The sequence below is a fragment of the Misgurnus anguillicaudatus genome, chromosome 17 (genome assembly GCF_027580225.2).
Source record: "Misgurnus anguillicaudatus chromosome 17, ASM2758022v2, whole genome shotgun sequence".
NCBI classification, from domain to species: domain Eukaryota; kingdom Metazoa; phylum Chordata; class Actinopteri; order Cypriniformes; family Cobitidae; genus Misgurnus; species Misgurnus anguillicaudatus.
The window spans coordinates 15,803,172-15,817,969 of record NC_073353.2 but is presented as its reverse complement, the minus strand read 5'-3'; the positions used below and the strand labels follow the sequence as shown (position 1 = coordinate 15,817,969).

Sequence of the window (14,798 nt, the reverse complement as noted above, 5' to 3'; positions counted from 1 at the left end):
CAAATCAACGCAGACAAATGTCAAAAAGAGCCAGGTAGACTGTACAGCAGGAGGATTTTTTTAAGTTTTTAAACTTGTACAGTCTGACACTGATGGAAACTGAGATCATACAGTGTGACATGGACTTGTGTAACTACGATCTTGATCGCACAGTGTGGCAAGCAACAATCCTAAAGGACTATTTAAAATCGTACAGTGTGTACCGGGCTTAATAGTCTAACCTGTTAACATCAGTACTAAAAACGATTAGTGCGAACGTGACGTTCACGGATGCACTGTGATACGGGATTTGGCAGTTATGTGTCTAAAACTACCGGAAGTAGCATTGATTTACACTTACGAAATGGTGGAGGAGGAGACTTATGCGCATATTCATGTGTGTGGTCCTAGCTGTGCGATTGAGTAGAGGCGGAGACTAATTTGCATATTCATAGATTCACTTATACTTAATGAGGGAATTACATTTAAGCTTTTTTTAAAGCATGTAGAAATTACTGTCACAGAAAAACGTTTACATATCCTATTATGATGATCAAAGATGAGTTTTAAGTGATCACATTATTGACAACTTCAAGCATATTATTGATGGGAATGTTTTACCGTCTTCACGCTTGACTTTAATGAGTGTAATTTTCCTTTTCTGTTAATTGTTCAGGAGAGATTCAGTGTCTACAGACAGACCTGGAGAGAGAGACGGCAGAGAGGGAACGAGAAAGACGAGGAGCAATGGAGGAGAAAAGGAGGAGTGAAAGACAAATAGAAAACCTGCAGTCAGAATTCACAAAGCTTCAGTGTGATGCAGAACAAGCTTCAGAGAAAAATAAACGACAAGAGGACGAGAGCAAAACGGAGAGAGAAAAATGGCAAAGAGAGAGAGAAGCTCTGCACACCGAACTCGGACAGAAAGATGGAGAAGTGGAGATATCGAGGAATAGGATAGATGGGTTATTAAAAGAAACAGGAGAGCTTTCAGAGCTCTTGGAGAAGAGAAATACAGAACTAGACAAACTACGAACAAAATTGGCAGCAGAGCAGAAAACTGCTGAGCTTAAATTGAAGGATGCATGTGATGAAATTGAAAGATGGAAGGAAAAAGAAAATGAGATTCAGAGAGAAAAAAACGAGTTAAATCAAAAGTTAATAGAAAGAGTGGACATAGAAACTCAGAACCTCAAGATTGCAGAGATGGAGAGGGCTAAGATGTCCGACCTGTTGAAGAAGAAAGAGGATGACGTTAGGAAAAAACAAGAGGCCATTGAAGAGTTAAAACTGAAAGTCCAATCACATGAGAGAATAATTGACAGTCTGGAAATTGAGTTGAAAGAAAAAGAGACCATTGAGAGCAAAGCTGCAATCCTGGAGGAACAGAACGTTCAGCTGAAAGAGAGAGAAATAGAGAAAATGAAGGAGAATGAAAGCAAACTAAAGAAAAGAGATGAACTTGAAACAAGATTGAGAGGACAGTTGGAGCAGAAGGATGGAGAACTGATGGAGCTCAAAAGCAGAGTTGAAGAACTGACTAGAGAGAAAAAACACATCTTGCATCTTATGAAAGAAAGAGAGCAAGATGTTGAAAAATTACAGACTTCACTGTTGACAGAAAAGAGAACGTATGAACTAAGGCTGAAAGAGGCAAAAGACGACACGGATTGGTGGAAGAGACAAGCAGGCGATGAGGGAAAAGAGAAGGAAAATATCAAGTTGGTCACTGAAAGAGAGAGGGCTGAACTGACAGAACGTCTTCTAGAACGAGAAGAAGAGATACAGATAAAAGAAGATGACATTGAAGATCTCAAAGGTAGAATTGAGTCGTTAGAGAAGAAACTTAAGACGGATGCTGATCAACTTGAACGCTTAAATGCGCAAAATTCACAGATGAAAGAAAAGGAGATGGAAAAAGAGAAAGAGCTGGAGAGGAAGCAAACAGAGCTGACAGAACTGAAAAGAGAATTAGAAGATCTTAATATCAAAATGGAGGGAGTTGTTCGAGAAAAAGAGAACACACTACAAAGGGTGGAAAAGAGCGATGGTGAGATACAAGCATTACAAACAAGACTTGCAAAGCAACAGCAGACGTTTGAACAGAAGTTAGAAGCAGAACGTGAAGAGATAAACAGGTGGAAAGCCAAGCTGGCAGAGATAGAAAGAGACAGAATAAGTTGGGAGGAAAAGGAGGAAGAAAGACGAATAAAACAGGAGATGGAGGAAAAAGAAAAGGAGCAGAGATTGCGAGAAGAACTTCTTCAGAAAGAGATGCACTTGAGACAGTTAAGACAAAAGATTGATGAATTGAATCAAGAGAATGAAGAAGAACAGAGGGCAAAACTACGAATACAAGAGGACCTTGAACGACGTATCACCCTCCTAGGAGAGAGTGAAGAGGAGGTGCAGAGACTGAAGAAGAGTTTACAACAGAAAGAAAATGAAGAAAGAGACAGAGTCCAAAATGAGGAAAAGGAGATGAAAAGTATGAGAGAGAAACTGCAGGACGCTGAGCAGAGGAGACAAGAGGTCCTAAACCGTCTGCGAGAGACAGAATCTGCATTTGAAAAGGAAAAGCATCAACGGCGAGAGAAAGAGGAGGAGTTTCTGGATTGTAACCAGGAGCTGCTGTTGGTCAGGCGTGAGCGGGATCAAGTAAATGAGAATACGGATGAACTACAGAAGATAATAGATGAACAGGGCAAAGAGGTTAAAACATTGACGAGAAATCTTAACGAAAAGTTAGAAGAGGTGGAGAGGTTAACACGGTTGCTACAAGAGAGCCGAGGAGAGGCGCAGGTGCTTAAGTCCAGCATAGAGAAGAGTGAAGAGGAAAAAGAAAGATTAAATAGGTCTTTGAATCGGATTAAAGACGAGAGCAGGCATCTGGAGACCGAACTGAGATTTGAGAAAACCGAAGTAGAAAGCCTGAGAGCCAGACTAGGGGATCTTCAAAAAGGTCAACAAGTCCTGATGGAGGAGAAAACGGGACGTCTTGAGAAGCTTGGGGCTCGCTTAAGAGAGTTGGAAGAAGAGAGAGATCGTCTGTCTGCGGAGCTTCGAAGGAAAGAGAGAGAGATTGGGGGTCTGAAAGATGAAACGCTCAGGGAGAGACGAGAAAAGGAGAGATTAAGCTCCTCGCTGAATGAGGCGAAAGAAAGAAGGAACGCATTGGTTGCCCAGTTGGAAACTTTACAAGAAGAGGTGGTTGGTCTAGCTAAAACCAAAGAGCAAACTATGTCAAAGGTCAAGAAACGAGAAGAGCAGAACCAGAAGATGCGAGAAGGTCTGATTTCAGGTCTTCAGGAGATGGCCACTCTAAAGGAAATGTTGGAGGAGAGTCATCGTGAAGGAGAGAGACTCAGGACGATACTACAGGAAAAGAAGGAAGAGCTTGTCCGAAACAAAGAAGAAAGCGTTAGGGCGGCGCAGGCTGAAGCCAAAGATCTTCTACTAAAAGTTCAGATATTGGAGAAGGAGAAACAGGAGCTTACGACTGCACACAGACACGAACTCAAGAGGAAAGAGGATAAAGACATGCAAGAAATTGAAGAATTAAAGAAAAAAGAAGAAAAGTTAGAGGAAGCATTGAAGGCCATGGAGAGCATTGCAAAGCAGAGAGATGATGAGCTGACCAAAGCGAGGGCAAGAATGGATGTCCTGGAGCAACAGAGGACTGAACTCAGCTTGATGGCAGCAGAGAGGACCAGAGATGCAGAAGATCTAAGCTACAAAGTCAGAGAGCTAAGGGAGGAGGTGAACCGTCTGAGAGAGGACAAAATGAGAGAAAAGGAAGAAGCCGAAGATCTTCTACTAAAAGTTCAGATATTGGAGAAGGAGAAACAGGAGCTTAAGACTGCACACAGACACGAACTGAAGAAGAAAGAGGATGAAGAAATGGAAGAACTGAAGAGAAAAGAAGAAGAGTTAGAGGAAGCATTGAAGGCCACAGAGAGCATCGCAAAGCAGAGAGATGCTGAGCTGACCAAAGCGAGGGCAAGAATGGATGTCCTGGAGCAACAGAGGACTGAACTAAGCTCGATGGCAGCAGAGAGGACCAGAGATGCAGAAGATCTAAACCACAAAGTCAGAGAGCTGAGAGAGGAGGTGAACCGTCTGAGAGAGGACAAAATGAGAGAAAATAAAGAGAAGGAAGAAGCTAAAGATCTTCTACTAAAAGTTCAGATATTGGAGAAAGAGAAACAGGAGCTTAAGTCTGCACACACACACGAACTGAAGAGGATAAAGGATGAAGAAATGGAAGAATTGAAGAGAAAAGAAGAAAAGTTAGAGGAAGCATTGAAGGCCATGGAGAGCATTGCAAAGCAGAGAGATACTGAGCTGACCAAAGCAAGGGCAAGAATGGATGTCCTGGAGCAACAGAGGACTGAACTCAGCTTGACGGCAGCAGAGAGGACCAGAGATGCAGAAGATCTAAACCACAAAGTCAGAGAGCTGAGAGAGGAGGTGAACCGTCTGAGAGAGGACAAAATGAGAGAAAATAAAGAGAAGGAAGAAGCTAAAGATCTTCTACTAAAAGTTCAGATATTGGAGAAGGAGAAACAGGAGCTTAAGACTACACACAGACACGAACTGAAGAAGAAAGAGGATGAAGAAATGGAAGAACTGAAGAAAAAAGAAGAAAAGTTAGATGAAGCATTGAAGGCCACAGAGAGCATCGCAAAGCAGAGAGATGCTGAGCTGACCAAAGCGAGGGCAAGAATGGATGTCCTGGAGCAACAGAGGACTGAACTCAGCTTGACGGCAGCAGAGAGGACCAGAGATGCAGAAGATCTAAACCACAAAGTCAGAGAGCTGAGAGAGGAGGTGAACCGTCTGAGAGAGGACAAAATGAGAGAAAAGAAAGAGAAGGAAGATGTGCTTGAGAGACTGGAGCTTCTGAGAAAAACATTGAAGGAGAAGGAAAATGAGATAGATCTTGTGAAGGAGAAATGTGAAGAAGAAAAACACAGACGAATTCAAGTATTGTCAGAAAGATTGAAAGAAAAGGAAACCGAGTTGGAGAGCGTGCGAGAAACAACCTACAAAGAACAATCTGCGAGACTTAGATTGCAGGATCAGTTTGAAGATGAGAAACAAGACACAAAGAGGTTGAGGGAAACAGTGGAAACACTAGAGAAAGAAAAACAAGAGATGCAGACCAAACTGGAGGATGACATATCCAGTGTCAGACAATCTGAAAAGAGCAAAAAACCAAAGCTTGATAGTGGTCATGGTACTCTAACCGACTTACTTGAAACAAATGATGGACATCAGTCTCATGATGATGACAAATGGTTAGGGATAAATACAACAAGAACGCAACTGACAAAGAAAAATCATGAAATGGAGATGATGAGGACCAAAGCTCTGCAGACAGAGATAGACAGACTGCACTCTACAATGAGAAACCAGAGCGCAGAGGCAACAGAAAATGAGGAGAAGCTAAAGAAACAAATGTTTGTTGTCCTTTCAGAAAAGGAGGAGAGAGACAGACTCCTTAGAGAAAAGGATATTGAAGTGTATGCTCTAAAAGAGAGAGCGGAGGAGCTGTGTAAAGACAGAGACCGGGTCAGGGTGGCTCTGGAGAAAACCGAAGCTATGCTCATTTACTATAAAGAGAGACTGGGACAGCAAGAGCACAAGAAAACCCAACCAGGAGGGGATGTGTCACGGGTCAGTAAATACTTTCATCATATTCATAATTACCTTACAGACTAGCATTACTAAAGGGTTCCTTAGGGTTTCCATTTTAAGTGCTATTTGAACAGTGACTAGTCTGTAATATCTTTTTTGGGACAATATTATAGGAATATTCCACCAGCACTTCCTTACGTATTACGTTGAAAGGTGTGAAACGCACACTTGTGGACTATTTTAAACAATAAACTGACAAAAAGACATTAATTAGTATAATTCCACATACAACAATGTCAGAACGGTCCTCTTTCTCCACACTTGTAAACACTGAAGCGGTAGTTTCGCATTAGGGGTGGCACGGTTCACAAAGCCCACGGTTCGGTTCGTATTACGGTTTTAGGGTCATGTTTTTCGGTTCTGTACGACAGTGGTTCTCAAACTGGGGTCCGGGGCCCCCAGGGGGGCCGTGAGATGGTGCCAGGGGGGCCCCAATTTTATGACATTTTATAAAATATTAATTTATCATGAATTCTGGGTAATTAAACCTAAAAAAAAAATAAGGCTACTAACCAACCGAACTACTTTGTATAACTTAATATGTTTTGTTTAATTAAAATGTTAAATTTTAGAAGTTTTTTGTCATAAATTTTCTTTGGGGGGGGGCGCGAAGGAATGCACTGTACACAAGGGGGGCCGCACACGGAAAAAGTTTGAGAACCACTGCTGTACGATTCTTGTTGTTGTTTTTTCTTTTAATCGTTAACACTCCAAAAATTTACTTCAGCATACGATATATAGCTTAATTATTCACAATTTAGGATACAGTATTTACAAAATTGTTATCTCATGTAATCATGCACAAACTGAATCTGACTTGACTTTAAGCACATTATAGGGAGCTAGGTGAGATTTTGATACAGCAAGAGAGAATACATTGTTGACATGCTTATTATTTACTTGGCAAAAAAAGAGAATGTGTATTGCTATCTCTACAGGAACTTATGTTTCTTTTTAGCACACAAAGATTAAACTGAAGAATTAACTTGCATTTATCAAACTGCCACTTTAGTGTAGCTTTACTCGACACGTCCACACGAGCGCGAGGGTGCGCTCGGCAAAAATGACGTCAACGCGGAGTGGGCGGTAGTGCGCTTTGAGTGCTCAAGACCCCATTTCACTTAGCGCTGTGGAGCCAGATGAAAGTATAAAAGGCTTCAGGTAGCAAACGGGCATGAGGCTACATTGCGCATGTGTTGAACCGTGTGATACACACACGCTCTGAACCAAGACAAGCGAACCGAACGGTTCGGATGTTTTTTTCATGTACAGTGCCACCCCTATTCCGAATACATAATTTTTCACGATATTTTAACATGATTACGTAAGTAAGGGATAATGTAGAGGCAGCCGGTAGTTATCGGGAAATAAGCCCCGACAGTGTGATCAGGACCCGACGCGAAGCTACTTGCCACATAAGAAAAAAAACTGGACATGAATATGAAGTTGAAACATTTTATTGGCATATTTGTTTTAAATTAACATTTTTGTCCTTCCGCGAAACTTTGCACAGATGCATAAAATGATCGTAATACCTTATTAAGATCCTCTGTTTCATACTTGTCTGTCTCCATTTTTTCTCTTTTAGCCAGTCTTTGAGAAGTTTTAATGCCCATTCTGTATTTTTTTTGTGTTGGCTTCGTAGCTGTCATGCTTTATTTTGTCAAGTTCAGTCTCAGTAAGCTCTCTGTGTCTTGTCGTTGTTCGTTCTTCTATCCACTGTTTAAATGTTTTGTTTTTTCCGTACATTAATTAATGTCAAAATTGTCCATTCTTAATTGTGGCTGTCCAGTGTTTGTCACAAGATGGCGCCAAACAGTAATCTTTATTGGCGCGGAGCGATTTTAAATCGTACAAGTAGTACCGGCTATGCGTTATTACTTTGGAGTGGTTATTATTTGAAAAGAACGAACCTGCAAATGTCTCAACTGACCAATCAGAATCAAGCATTCCAGAGAGCCGTGTAATAATACTTAATGTCACGCTGGTGTCACATCTAGAGAAGACCCTTATGCCTCGGTTGGGATCGTTTAGAGTCCTTAATTTTAAACTGCATTGAAACTGTAAACTGTTGAAGTCCACTATATGGACAAAAATCCTGGAATGTTTTCCTTAAAGAAAAAATGTATTTCTTCTCAAATGAACAAAGAAAGACATAAACATTGTGGATGACATGGGGGTGAGTAAATTATCCGATTTTTTTATGAACAGGAGATTGAACCAAATACCCAGAGCATGGATGAGGTGAACACAGACTCTGATGCGCCGAAGCGTCTAGCGGCTATGCAGCAAGCCGTGGCCCAGCTGGAGGTGGAACAAAGCCTTCTGCAGAGGAGAAACACTCATCTAGAGAAAAAGATTGAGAGGTTACGAACTGAGCGCCAGCACCTGAGAGAGACCTTGACACAGGTGGGCTTTTGGGCAGGCATCAGGACTTTAGGATTCATTTACCAAGTGAACATGATCTATATGAATGATTATTGTACCTTTATATTTTGCCACCACCAGGTTGAACTGGAGAGAGGCAAACTCAGGCATCAGCTGTCACTGTCAGAAGCAGGAATTCAGGTGATACATTTGCATTTTGTTTAGCGTGTCTGTGCGATTCATTGTCGAAGATGTTCCTTAAGGTGGTTTTTACACTTGGCACATTTTTGCTGCGGTCGAACCCGATTGTTCCCGGTAGCATTGGTCTGGTTTCACGCTCACTTGATCCTACGTGCATCTGTGTTCATCTTGATGTGTTTACACACAACGCATGTTTTTTACATTTTTTTATTTTGGTGTTATGTAAAGCAGAGCAAGCGACAGTTATGCATACATGCATTGCAATGTTAATCATGCATTGTGCAAACTAATATCGTAGTCATTGGCTAAAACGCATACGCAGGTTACTTTATTATGTTACAGTTAGTCTCGGGTTTGGTGTCCCTGTGCGTTCCCACATGTCAGGGTGCACATTACCAATTTTTCATGCGAACCATGCTATTTTGAGCAAAACTGTCTGTGGGAAAGCACTGTGAGACAATGGCTCTGTGCCAAAACTTTGTGAGCTACTCAAAGCATTCAAAGGCAACCCCCCATTGATCGCATTTGGTTTTATAGAAACATACAGAGACAAATACACTGTGTGCTATTTCATTAGAGTAGCGCATTGTTATGTTTGCAATGTCCTATATCTATATGTGCTGGTTGAGATTTGCAGTCATTTATGAGGTTTTGTATCAGTTAGGATGCTACCAAAACTGAAAGTATAGGAGCACAGTCAAATGCAAAGCATACTTCATAGGCATTGGACACATGCAATACTTCTCCTGGCCAACAGGGGACTATAAGTAGCAGTTCAGTAGGTCTAAAGGGTTAACGACCCGAGTTAAAACTCATGTAAACCATCTTTGTGGTCTTTCGTGCTACAGTTGTATAAATGAGAGTACTTTCCTGACCAATCTTTGCAAAATATATGGCCTCCATTGTCAATGTACCTTGAATTCGGCCCGGTCCATTTCATTTATGCAGTTTTTATCAAAATTACCTTGTGAATTGACACCCTCAGGGCACGTTTGCCACCTTGTGAAAATTAATGAAAATTAAATGAGCATGTGCTACTGTAAGCGGTAGGCTTACAGTACATGTGTACATTTTATTTGTATGATCTGATAATAAGAGGCATGATTTTGTGTTTACTAAAAGTTACAAAGCATGCATAATACATGTTGTGTCTTGTAGAGCCTGTCAGGTGGTACCGACAAGGAGGAGCTGAAGCACATCAAAATCCGTGCCGATGAGCTAGAAGAACAGGTTAGTCCTCAACAATTTAATTGCTTATTATTATTGCTCATATAATGTAGGTTACAAATATGACGCACTTTCAAAAAAGATGAATGTTTCTACGGGTGAAATGCTCCTTTAAATATATAAACATTAGGGCTGTCAATAGATTAAAATATTTAATCGCGATTAATCGCATGATTTCATGAGTTAACTCGCGATTAATCGCAAATTAATCGCACATTTTTATCTGTTCTAAATTTACCTAAATGTAACATTTTTCAAGTTTTTAATACTCTAATCGGCATGGATTTGGTCAATATATATGCTATATGCAAATGTTTGTTTTCAATAGCCTGTTAACATTTTCAACAGAATCATCAGCCATAGATTTTCCCTTTAGAAGACCTTGTTCTTTCTCCATTTCTGTTTGCTGCTGCATCATTTGTGACCTGTGCTGGCAAATTGAGCTGGGATGAGCAAATTTTCAAAAATGTGTAATTTATATTTTAACATTCTCTATTAAAAAACTTCAAAACAATTGGAACAATTGTTGGAATCTGACAAAGTATGACAGAACTACACCTGTTTACGCAGAGCAAAAACAATATCACTATATGTTACATATAGGTTTTTCTTTTATTGTTTAATTTTGACATTGAGACAGACTGCTTTAAGATACTGTAGGCTAATGCAAGGGTTTAATATAATGACACAACAGATACTTTTTCCTTAACAGTTAACCAAACAATCACTTCAGATATAACAGATTATAGGTCATACCTGCGTGAATTCTTGTCAAAACAGATATCAAAAATGTAATTTTGTGTTAGATGTCTATTTAAATCAGGGTCGCGCACTCGCGCGTTTGTGTGCATGCGCTTCAGACGTCTGCGTCAGACATCGCTTTTGAGCCTTGTCACTCTTAATAACTTTTTTAACATCAACCAGATCCCGAACTTTATCTCTCTTAATAATTATTTTAACATCAAGCAAGTCCTGCAGTCTATTTTCTATAATTTCTGAATGCTTTAAAAGCGAAACTAAAAAGTGAAAGAAGACGCATCTTTGCTTTATATGGATTTGGGACGGGACACCTCACAGAAAACGTGCAGATAAAGATCATTTTAGATGTTTAATGACCATTTAGAGCAATGGATTCGCTAGGCGAGAGCGTAATGGTCTTATTTTTATGAAAAGCTCCGACTCATCTATACAGCGCGGGTTACTTGCTGCGTCTCAATTCATCCAGCTGTGGGTCAAACAGAAATTGCGTGTTGGGTTAATCGCGCGTTAATAAAATTAGTGCCGTTAAAATTAATTTGCGTTAACGCGTTATTAACGCGTTTATTTTGACAGCCCTAATAAACATACAATATACAAAATGAAAGAACAGACCCTCTGCTTTCAAAAAAACAAAAAACTAATTTTTTCTATTTTGATTACCTCTCAAATATGGGTAGGTTTCTTTAATTAAAAACACAAAATTTTTAGATAATTGAATTTTTGTAAAGATTCAGAATGTAGATCAATACATACAACAGATTTTTTACTGTTTTTGGATCAGTGGATGCTTCAGTGTTTTATAAGTTGGGTAAGAGCACAACCTAGTGGATAATAGCCCCTAAAACCAAAAACATCATGGAAGTGTTTTCCCTTTTAAATGGCAGGGAAAGAGTTAATATTACTTTACAGTATATTACTGTGTATAAACCAGTGGCGGCTGGTGACTTCTTTTTTTGAAGCTCACGATGCGAAGTTCGTCACATCATGTATGTAGCTTGTCATGTGTGTGGTTCGTCATTTCGGGATGTGTGTTTTGCGCTTTGGGGGATCGTGTGTGCGGCGCGTGTCGTGCCAAAATAAGTGCCTGCTGCCTTAAACTTGAACTTGAAAGGAGACACTCGCGTGTGCCAGATATTCGCACAATCTCATGCTTAATCAAAGTTTACTGTTAAGGGAGTGTCTTGCGTGTATTTAGGGAACGCAAGCGTCTCTTTTATCATAAATGGTTTTGACGCGTCTCCTGCAGGCACTTATTTGGACAAAACACGTGATGCACATAGGATCTCTCCACACGCATGACACATATTTTGGAAAAGGGAACCACACACGTGACAATCCGAACACTTATTATGAATTAGCGCATCATCGGAAGTGCAGTCACGAGCTTCCACTGGTATAAACAGAGAAAAATGGTGAACAGAAGAAAACTGGCCTGCCCTTACTGATTCAACTGATCTCAAAATTATCAAATTTTTTATTCTTTGCTCTCCTTTATTTGCTCATATTTTAGCATCATTTTCATACACTAATATGTTGTCTATGAAAAAACTTTGAAACATTGCACACCTTAGAATTTGGATTGAAATCAACTTTAACCAACTTTCCTATAGGTTCACCATCTGCGTCTCATGTTGGCTGCTGATCATAAGCAGAAAGCAGAGTTTATAGATCGCTCGCTGAAGAACAGTCAGAGTGTGATGTCTCTGAGACAGGATCTGAATGAATCTCTAGCAGTGGTGTCCCAGCATCTCGTCCCATCAGTGCTGGAGTCAGAGACACAGAGGCTGGACAGGAGCCTCCAAGAGCAAGAGCTCAGACTCTCTCTCAGCCAAAGCTAAAGGAAACAAACACAATCCTATAGTATTAACATATTGTTTGTTTGACACAAAATCTTTGCACTTAAATGTCAGAATTAACTTTCTGTAATTCTTGGAGTGTGCCTAACATTCCTTTTGAAACAAGAGACTCAGGGCTTATTTACATGTGTATTTATGTGTATTTGATTGTTTTTGTCATAATTCCTAAAATACTAATTAGCATCATCTTATCATTGTATATGTAATGGTTTAAGAGCTGTTACTTCCTGACAGACTTCTTTTACATAATTTACATATCTGATGTAACCAGCTAAAAGCTTTACTGTTTTGTTTACTTTTTTATAGCTATTCTGTCAGTATTATTATCTGTGCAATATAATAATTCTATTTAATTAAATATAATACTATGTGTTCTTTTTATATTATTAAATTGATTCAAAATCACTTCCACTGCCACCTCACTAACATTTCAAATATTTTACACTGTTGTTTTTACATTGCTTTGCTGTTTTTTTTTTACTGTTTTTGTCGTTCAATATGTTGTTGAGTTTTAATTAAAGACTACATGATTTAAAATGACAGTGTTATGCTATATGAAATCTTTTGGTGTTTTGAGGATTTTGTTTTGCATCATATAAACTGTAGCTTTGTCATGGTCGCCAGGGGGCGATGTTTGTGTAGAAAGATTTTACTGCGTTTAGTCACCCACAAGTCAACCAGTAATACATCTGTTTTTATGAAACATTGGTAGTAATTTACCTTAAATTACAAACAAAAGACACACAGTCTATCCTCCTTAATTCAAATAAATAACGCTCCGAAACCAAATATCAATTGCTTTAATGTTTATTAAATGTTTTGGGGAGCCAAGTAGCCCTTTAATTTCGGTTATGCAATACATTTCAAATGAATATGTGTATCTCACAAAAGCATGCCAGTATTTGACCCCAAAATAAAATAAAAACTTGCATTAACTAGTTGATTTGAATTGTGTTGATTTTGGCAGTAAGGTATACAAATATAGGGTGAATTCAGTCATCTCAATGTTAAAAGTGTCCCAGTCTACCTGAATTTACCTAAGTATTGTATTAAAGTTATAGTTTTCCTATAAAGACTGTACTAAAAACAAGCAGTTGAACTCAAGTGGAAAGAGACCTGACAAATGCATAAACATTTGGGCTTAATGCATACTGTTCACTCTTACAAAAACTGGTCATTAGCATTTTATTTTATTTTTATCCCATCAGCAGCTATACTTAACCCACATGAAAGCATCCTATAGTAAATTTTAGTATACTGTAGTGAACTATAGATAGTAACTGAATAATCTGTTGTAAGTACTGTAGTATACTTCAGTAAGGTATAATTAAAGCACTATATAGTAATTTTGCAGTTTTGCTATAGTAAATATTTAAGTAGTTATAAAGTGGTTACAACATTGTATATCCATGACATTTTGAAAAATTTTAGTACTAAAGTTATCAGTTAACTATTCTACACGAAAAAAACACACTATAGTAATAATAAAATATTAACTAAAGCAAAGTTCAAAATACTATATTATCTAGGAATGTTACAAAAGTGTACTATAGTAAATACTATGCTATAGTATTTTTCATGTAAAATGATTAAGTTGTGTTTAAAATATAATAAAAAGTTCGAAGAGTTGCAGTAACATAGCTGTAGTAACCATGGTAACTATGGTTAGGATTATCATTTTTGTATGGCTGAGAGAGAAAATTGAAAGCTAGAACTTAAACCTGAACTGAGACAGACCGACGCAAAAAGAGGTTGAGAGAGAGAGAGAGAGAGAGAGAGAGAGAGAGAGAGACAGACTGGCTTGCCCTTCATCTGTCTGCTCAAGGCGGAGCTGAAGTTACCGAGAGCTGCGGCGGGAGCTCGACACAATCCGCGAGGCAATAATCATCAACACCGGGAGAAACGCGCTCATTTACCTCCTCAGATCCCGTCCGGCGATTACTTTACATATCGTTACCCAGCGACCCACACTGCGACGTTTTCATACAGGCCTCTTTCTCTCTGGACTCAATGTCGCTCCCGTACGGCCGCTTGAATCGACCGATGGGCTCGACGTCTCCCGCCGCAGATCCACTTTATTTCAACGACACCATTGCAGTTGTTATGGAGTTATAGAAAGAATCAGCTAAAGCCGGGAAATGTTGGAGATGTCGTTAGCTCGTGAAGCTAAGCATCGACTGAAGCGGACTGACAAGAGCAGAACTGACCCATATTGAAATACTGCACGTCCATCTGGACCAGAACCAAATAGATATCAGATAATTCTGTTTTTATAAACGCAGATAATAACTAATACGTGATCGTCGCGGGCATTTTGAAATCTTCGAAGTCTGAAGTATTGTGAAGAAGATATGCGAGACAGCGGATCGCATACAGTAACGCACGAAGTGTAATTGCTTAAACTCCGATTCGACACTGAGAAAATGGATTTTTGACCAGAATATATATAAAAACAACTGATCCTAAAAGGATGCATTGCCTTCAAACATACATCAGCGCGTCTCGTTTCGGACTAATCCCATCGAGTACATGAGCTTGAACTTCAGTTGATACGGGAGTCTACGAGGAAAATCTGCGGGAAGTTTTTTTGGAATCGTTTGGAGCTGAACTCATCCAGAACCGGGATCAGGATGAAAGTACTGGTGCTGAACCGAGTATCAGTCCTCTCACTTGGGCTGTGCTCAATGCTTCTCCTCAGTGCTGTGGCTG

General features: G+C 39.5%; 2 protein-coding genes and 1 long non-coding RNA gene across 5 annotated transcripts in view; 2 read left to right on the top strand and 1 right to left on the bottom strand.

Moving 5' to 3' along the window:
• LOC129451877 (uncharacterized) overlaps positions 1–13,032 on the top strand; it is a 27,161-nt gene extending 14,129 nt beyond the window's left edge. For all 3 annotated transcript variants that reach the window (XM_055215364.2, XM_055215361.2, XM_055215363.2), the window contains exons 19-23: positions 656–5,658; positions 7,891–8,088; positions 8,188–8,247; positions 9,406–9,477; positions 11,844–13,032. In XM_055215364.2, coding sequence (XP_055071339.2) covers positions 656–5,658; positions 7,891–8,088; positions 8,188–8,247; positions 9,406–9,477; positions 11,844–12,071 — 5,561 coding nt within the window. In that variant the 3' untranslated portion in view covers positions 12,072–13,032. The remainder of the gene's footprint in view (positions 1–655; positions 5,659–7,890; positions 8,089–8,187; positions 8,248–9,405; positions 9,478–11,843) is intronic.
• Positions 11,807–14,144, bottom strand: LOC129451880 (uncharacterized). Its single transcript, XR_012358301.1, has 2 exons — positions 14,006–14,144; positions 11,807–12,067 (listed from the first exon to the last, which is right to left on the bottom strand). It is a non-coding gene; the product is annotated as an uncharacterized lncRNA (long non-coding RNA).
• Positions 13,847–14,798, top strand: part of bmpr2b (bone morphogenetic protein receptor, type II b (serine/threonine kinase)) — a 97,946-nt gene continuing 96,994 nt past the window's right edge. The window contains exon 1 of the mRNA XM_055215365.2: positions 13,847–14,798. Coding sequence (XP_055071340.2) covers positions 14,720–14,798 — 79 coding nt within the window. The 5' untranslated portion in view covers positions 13,847–14,719.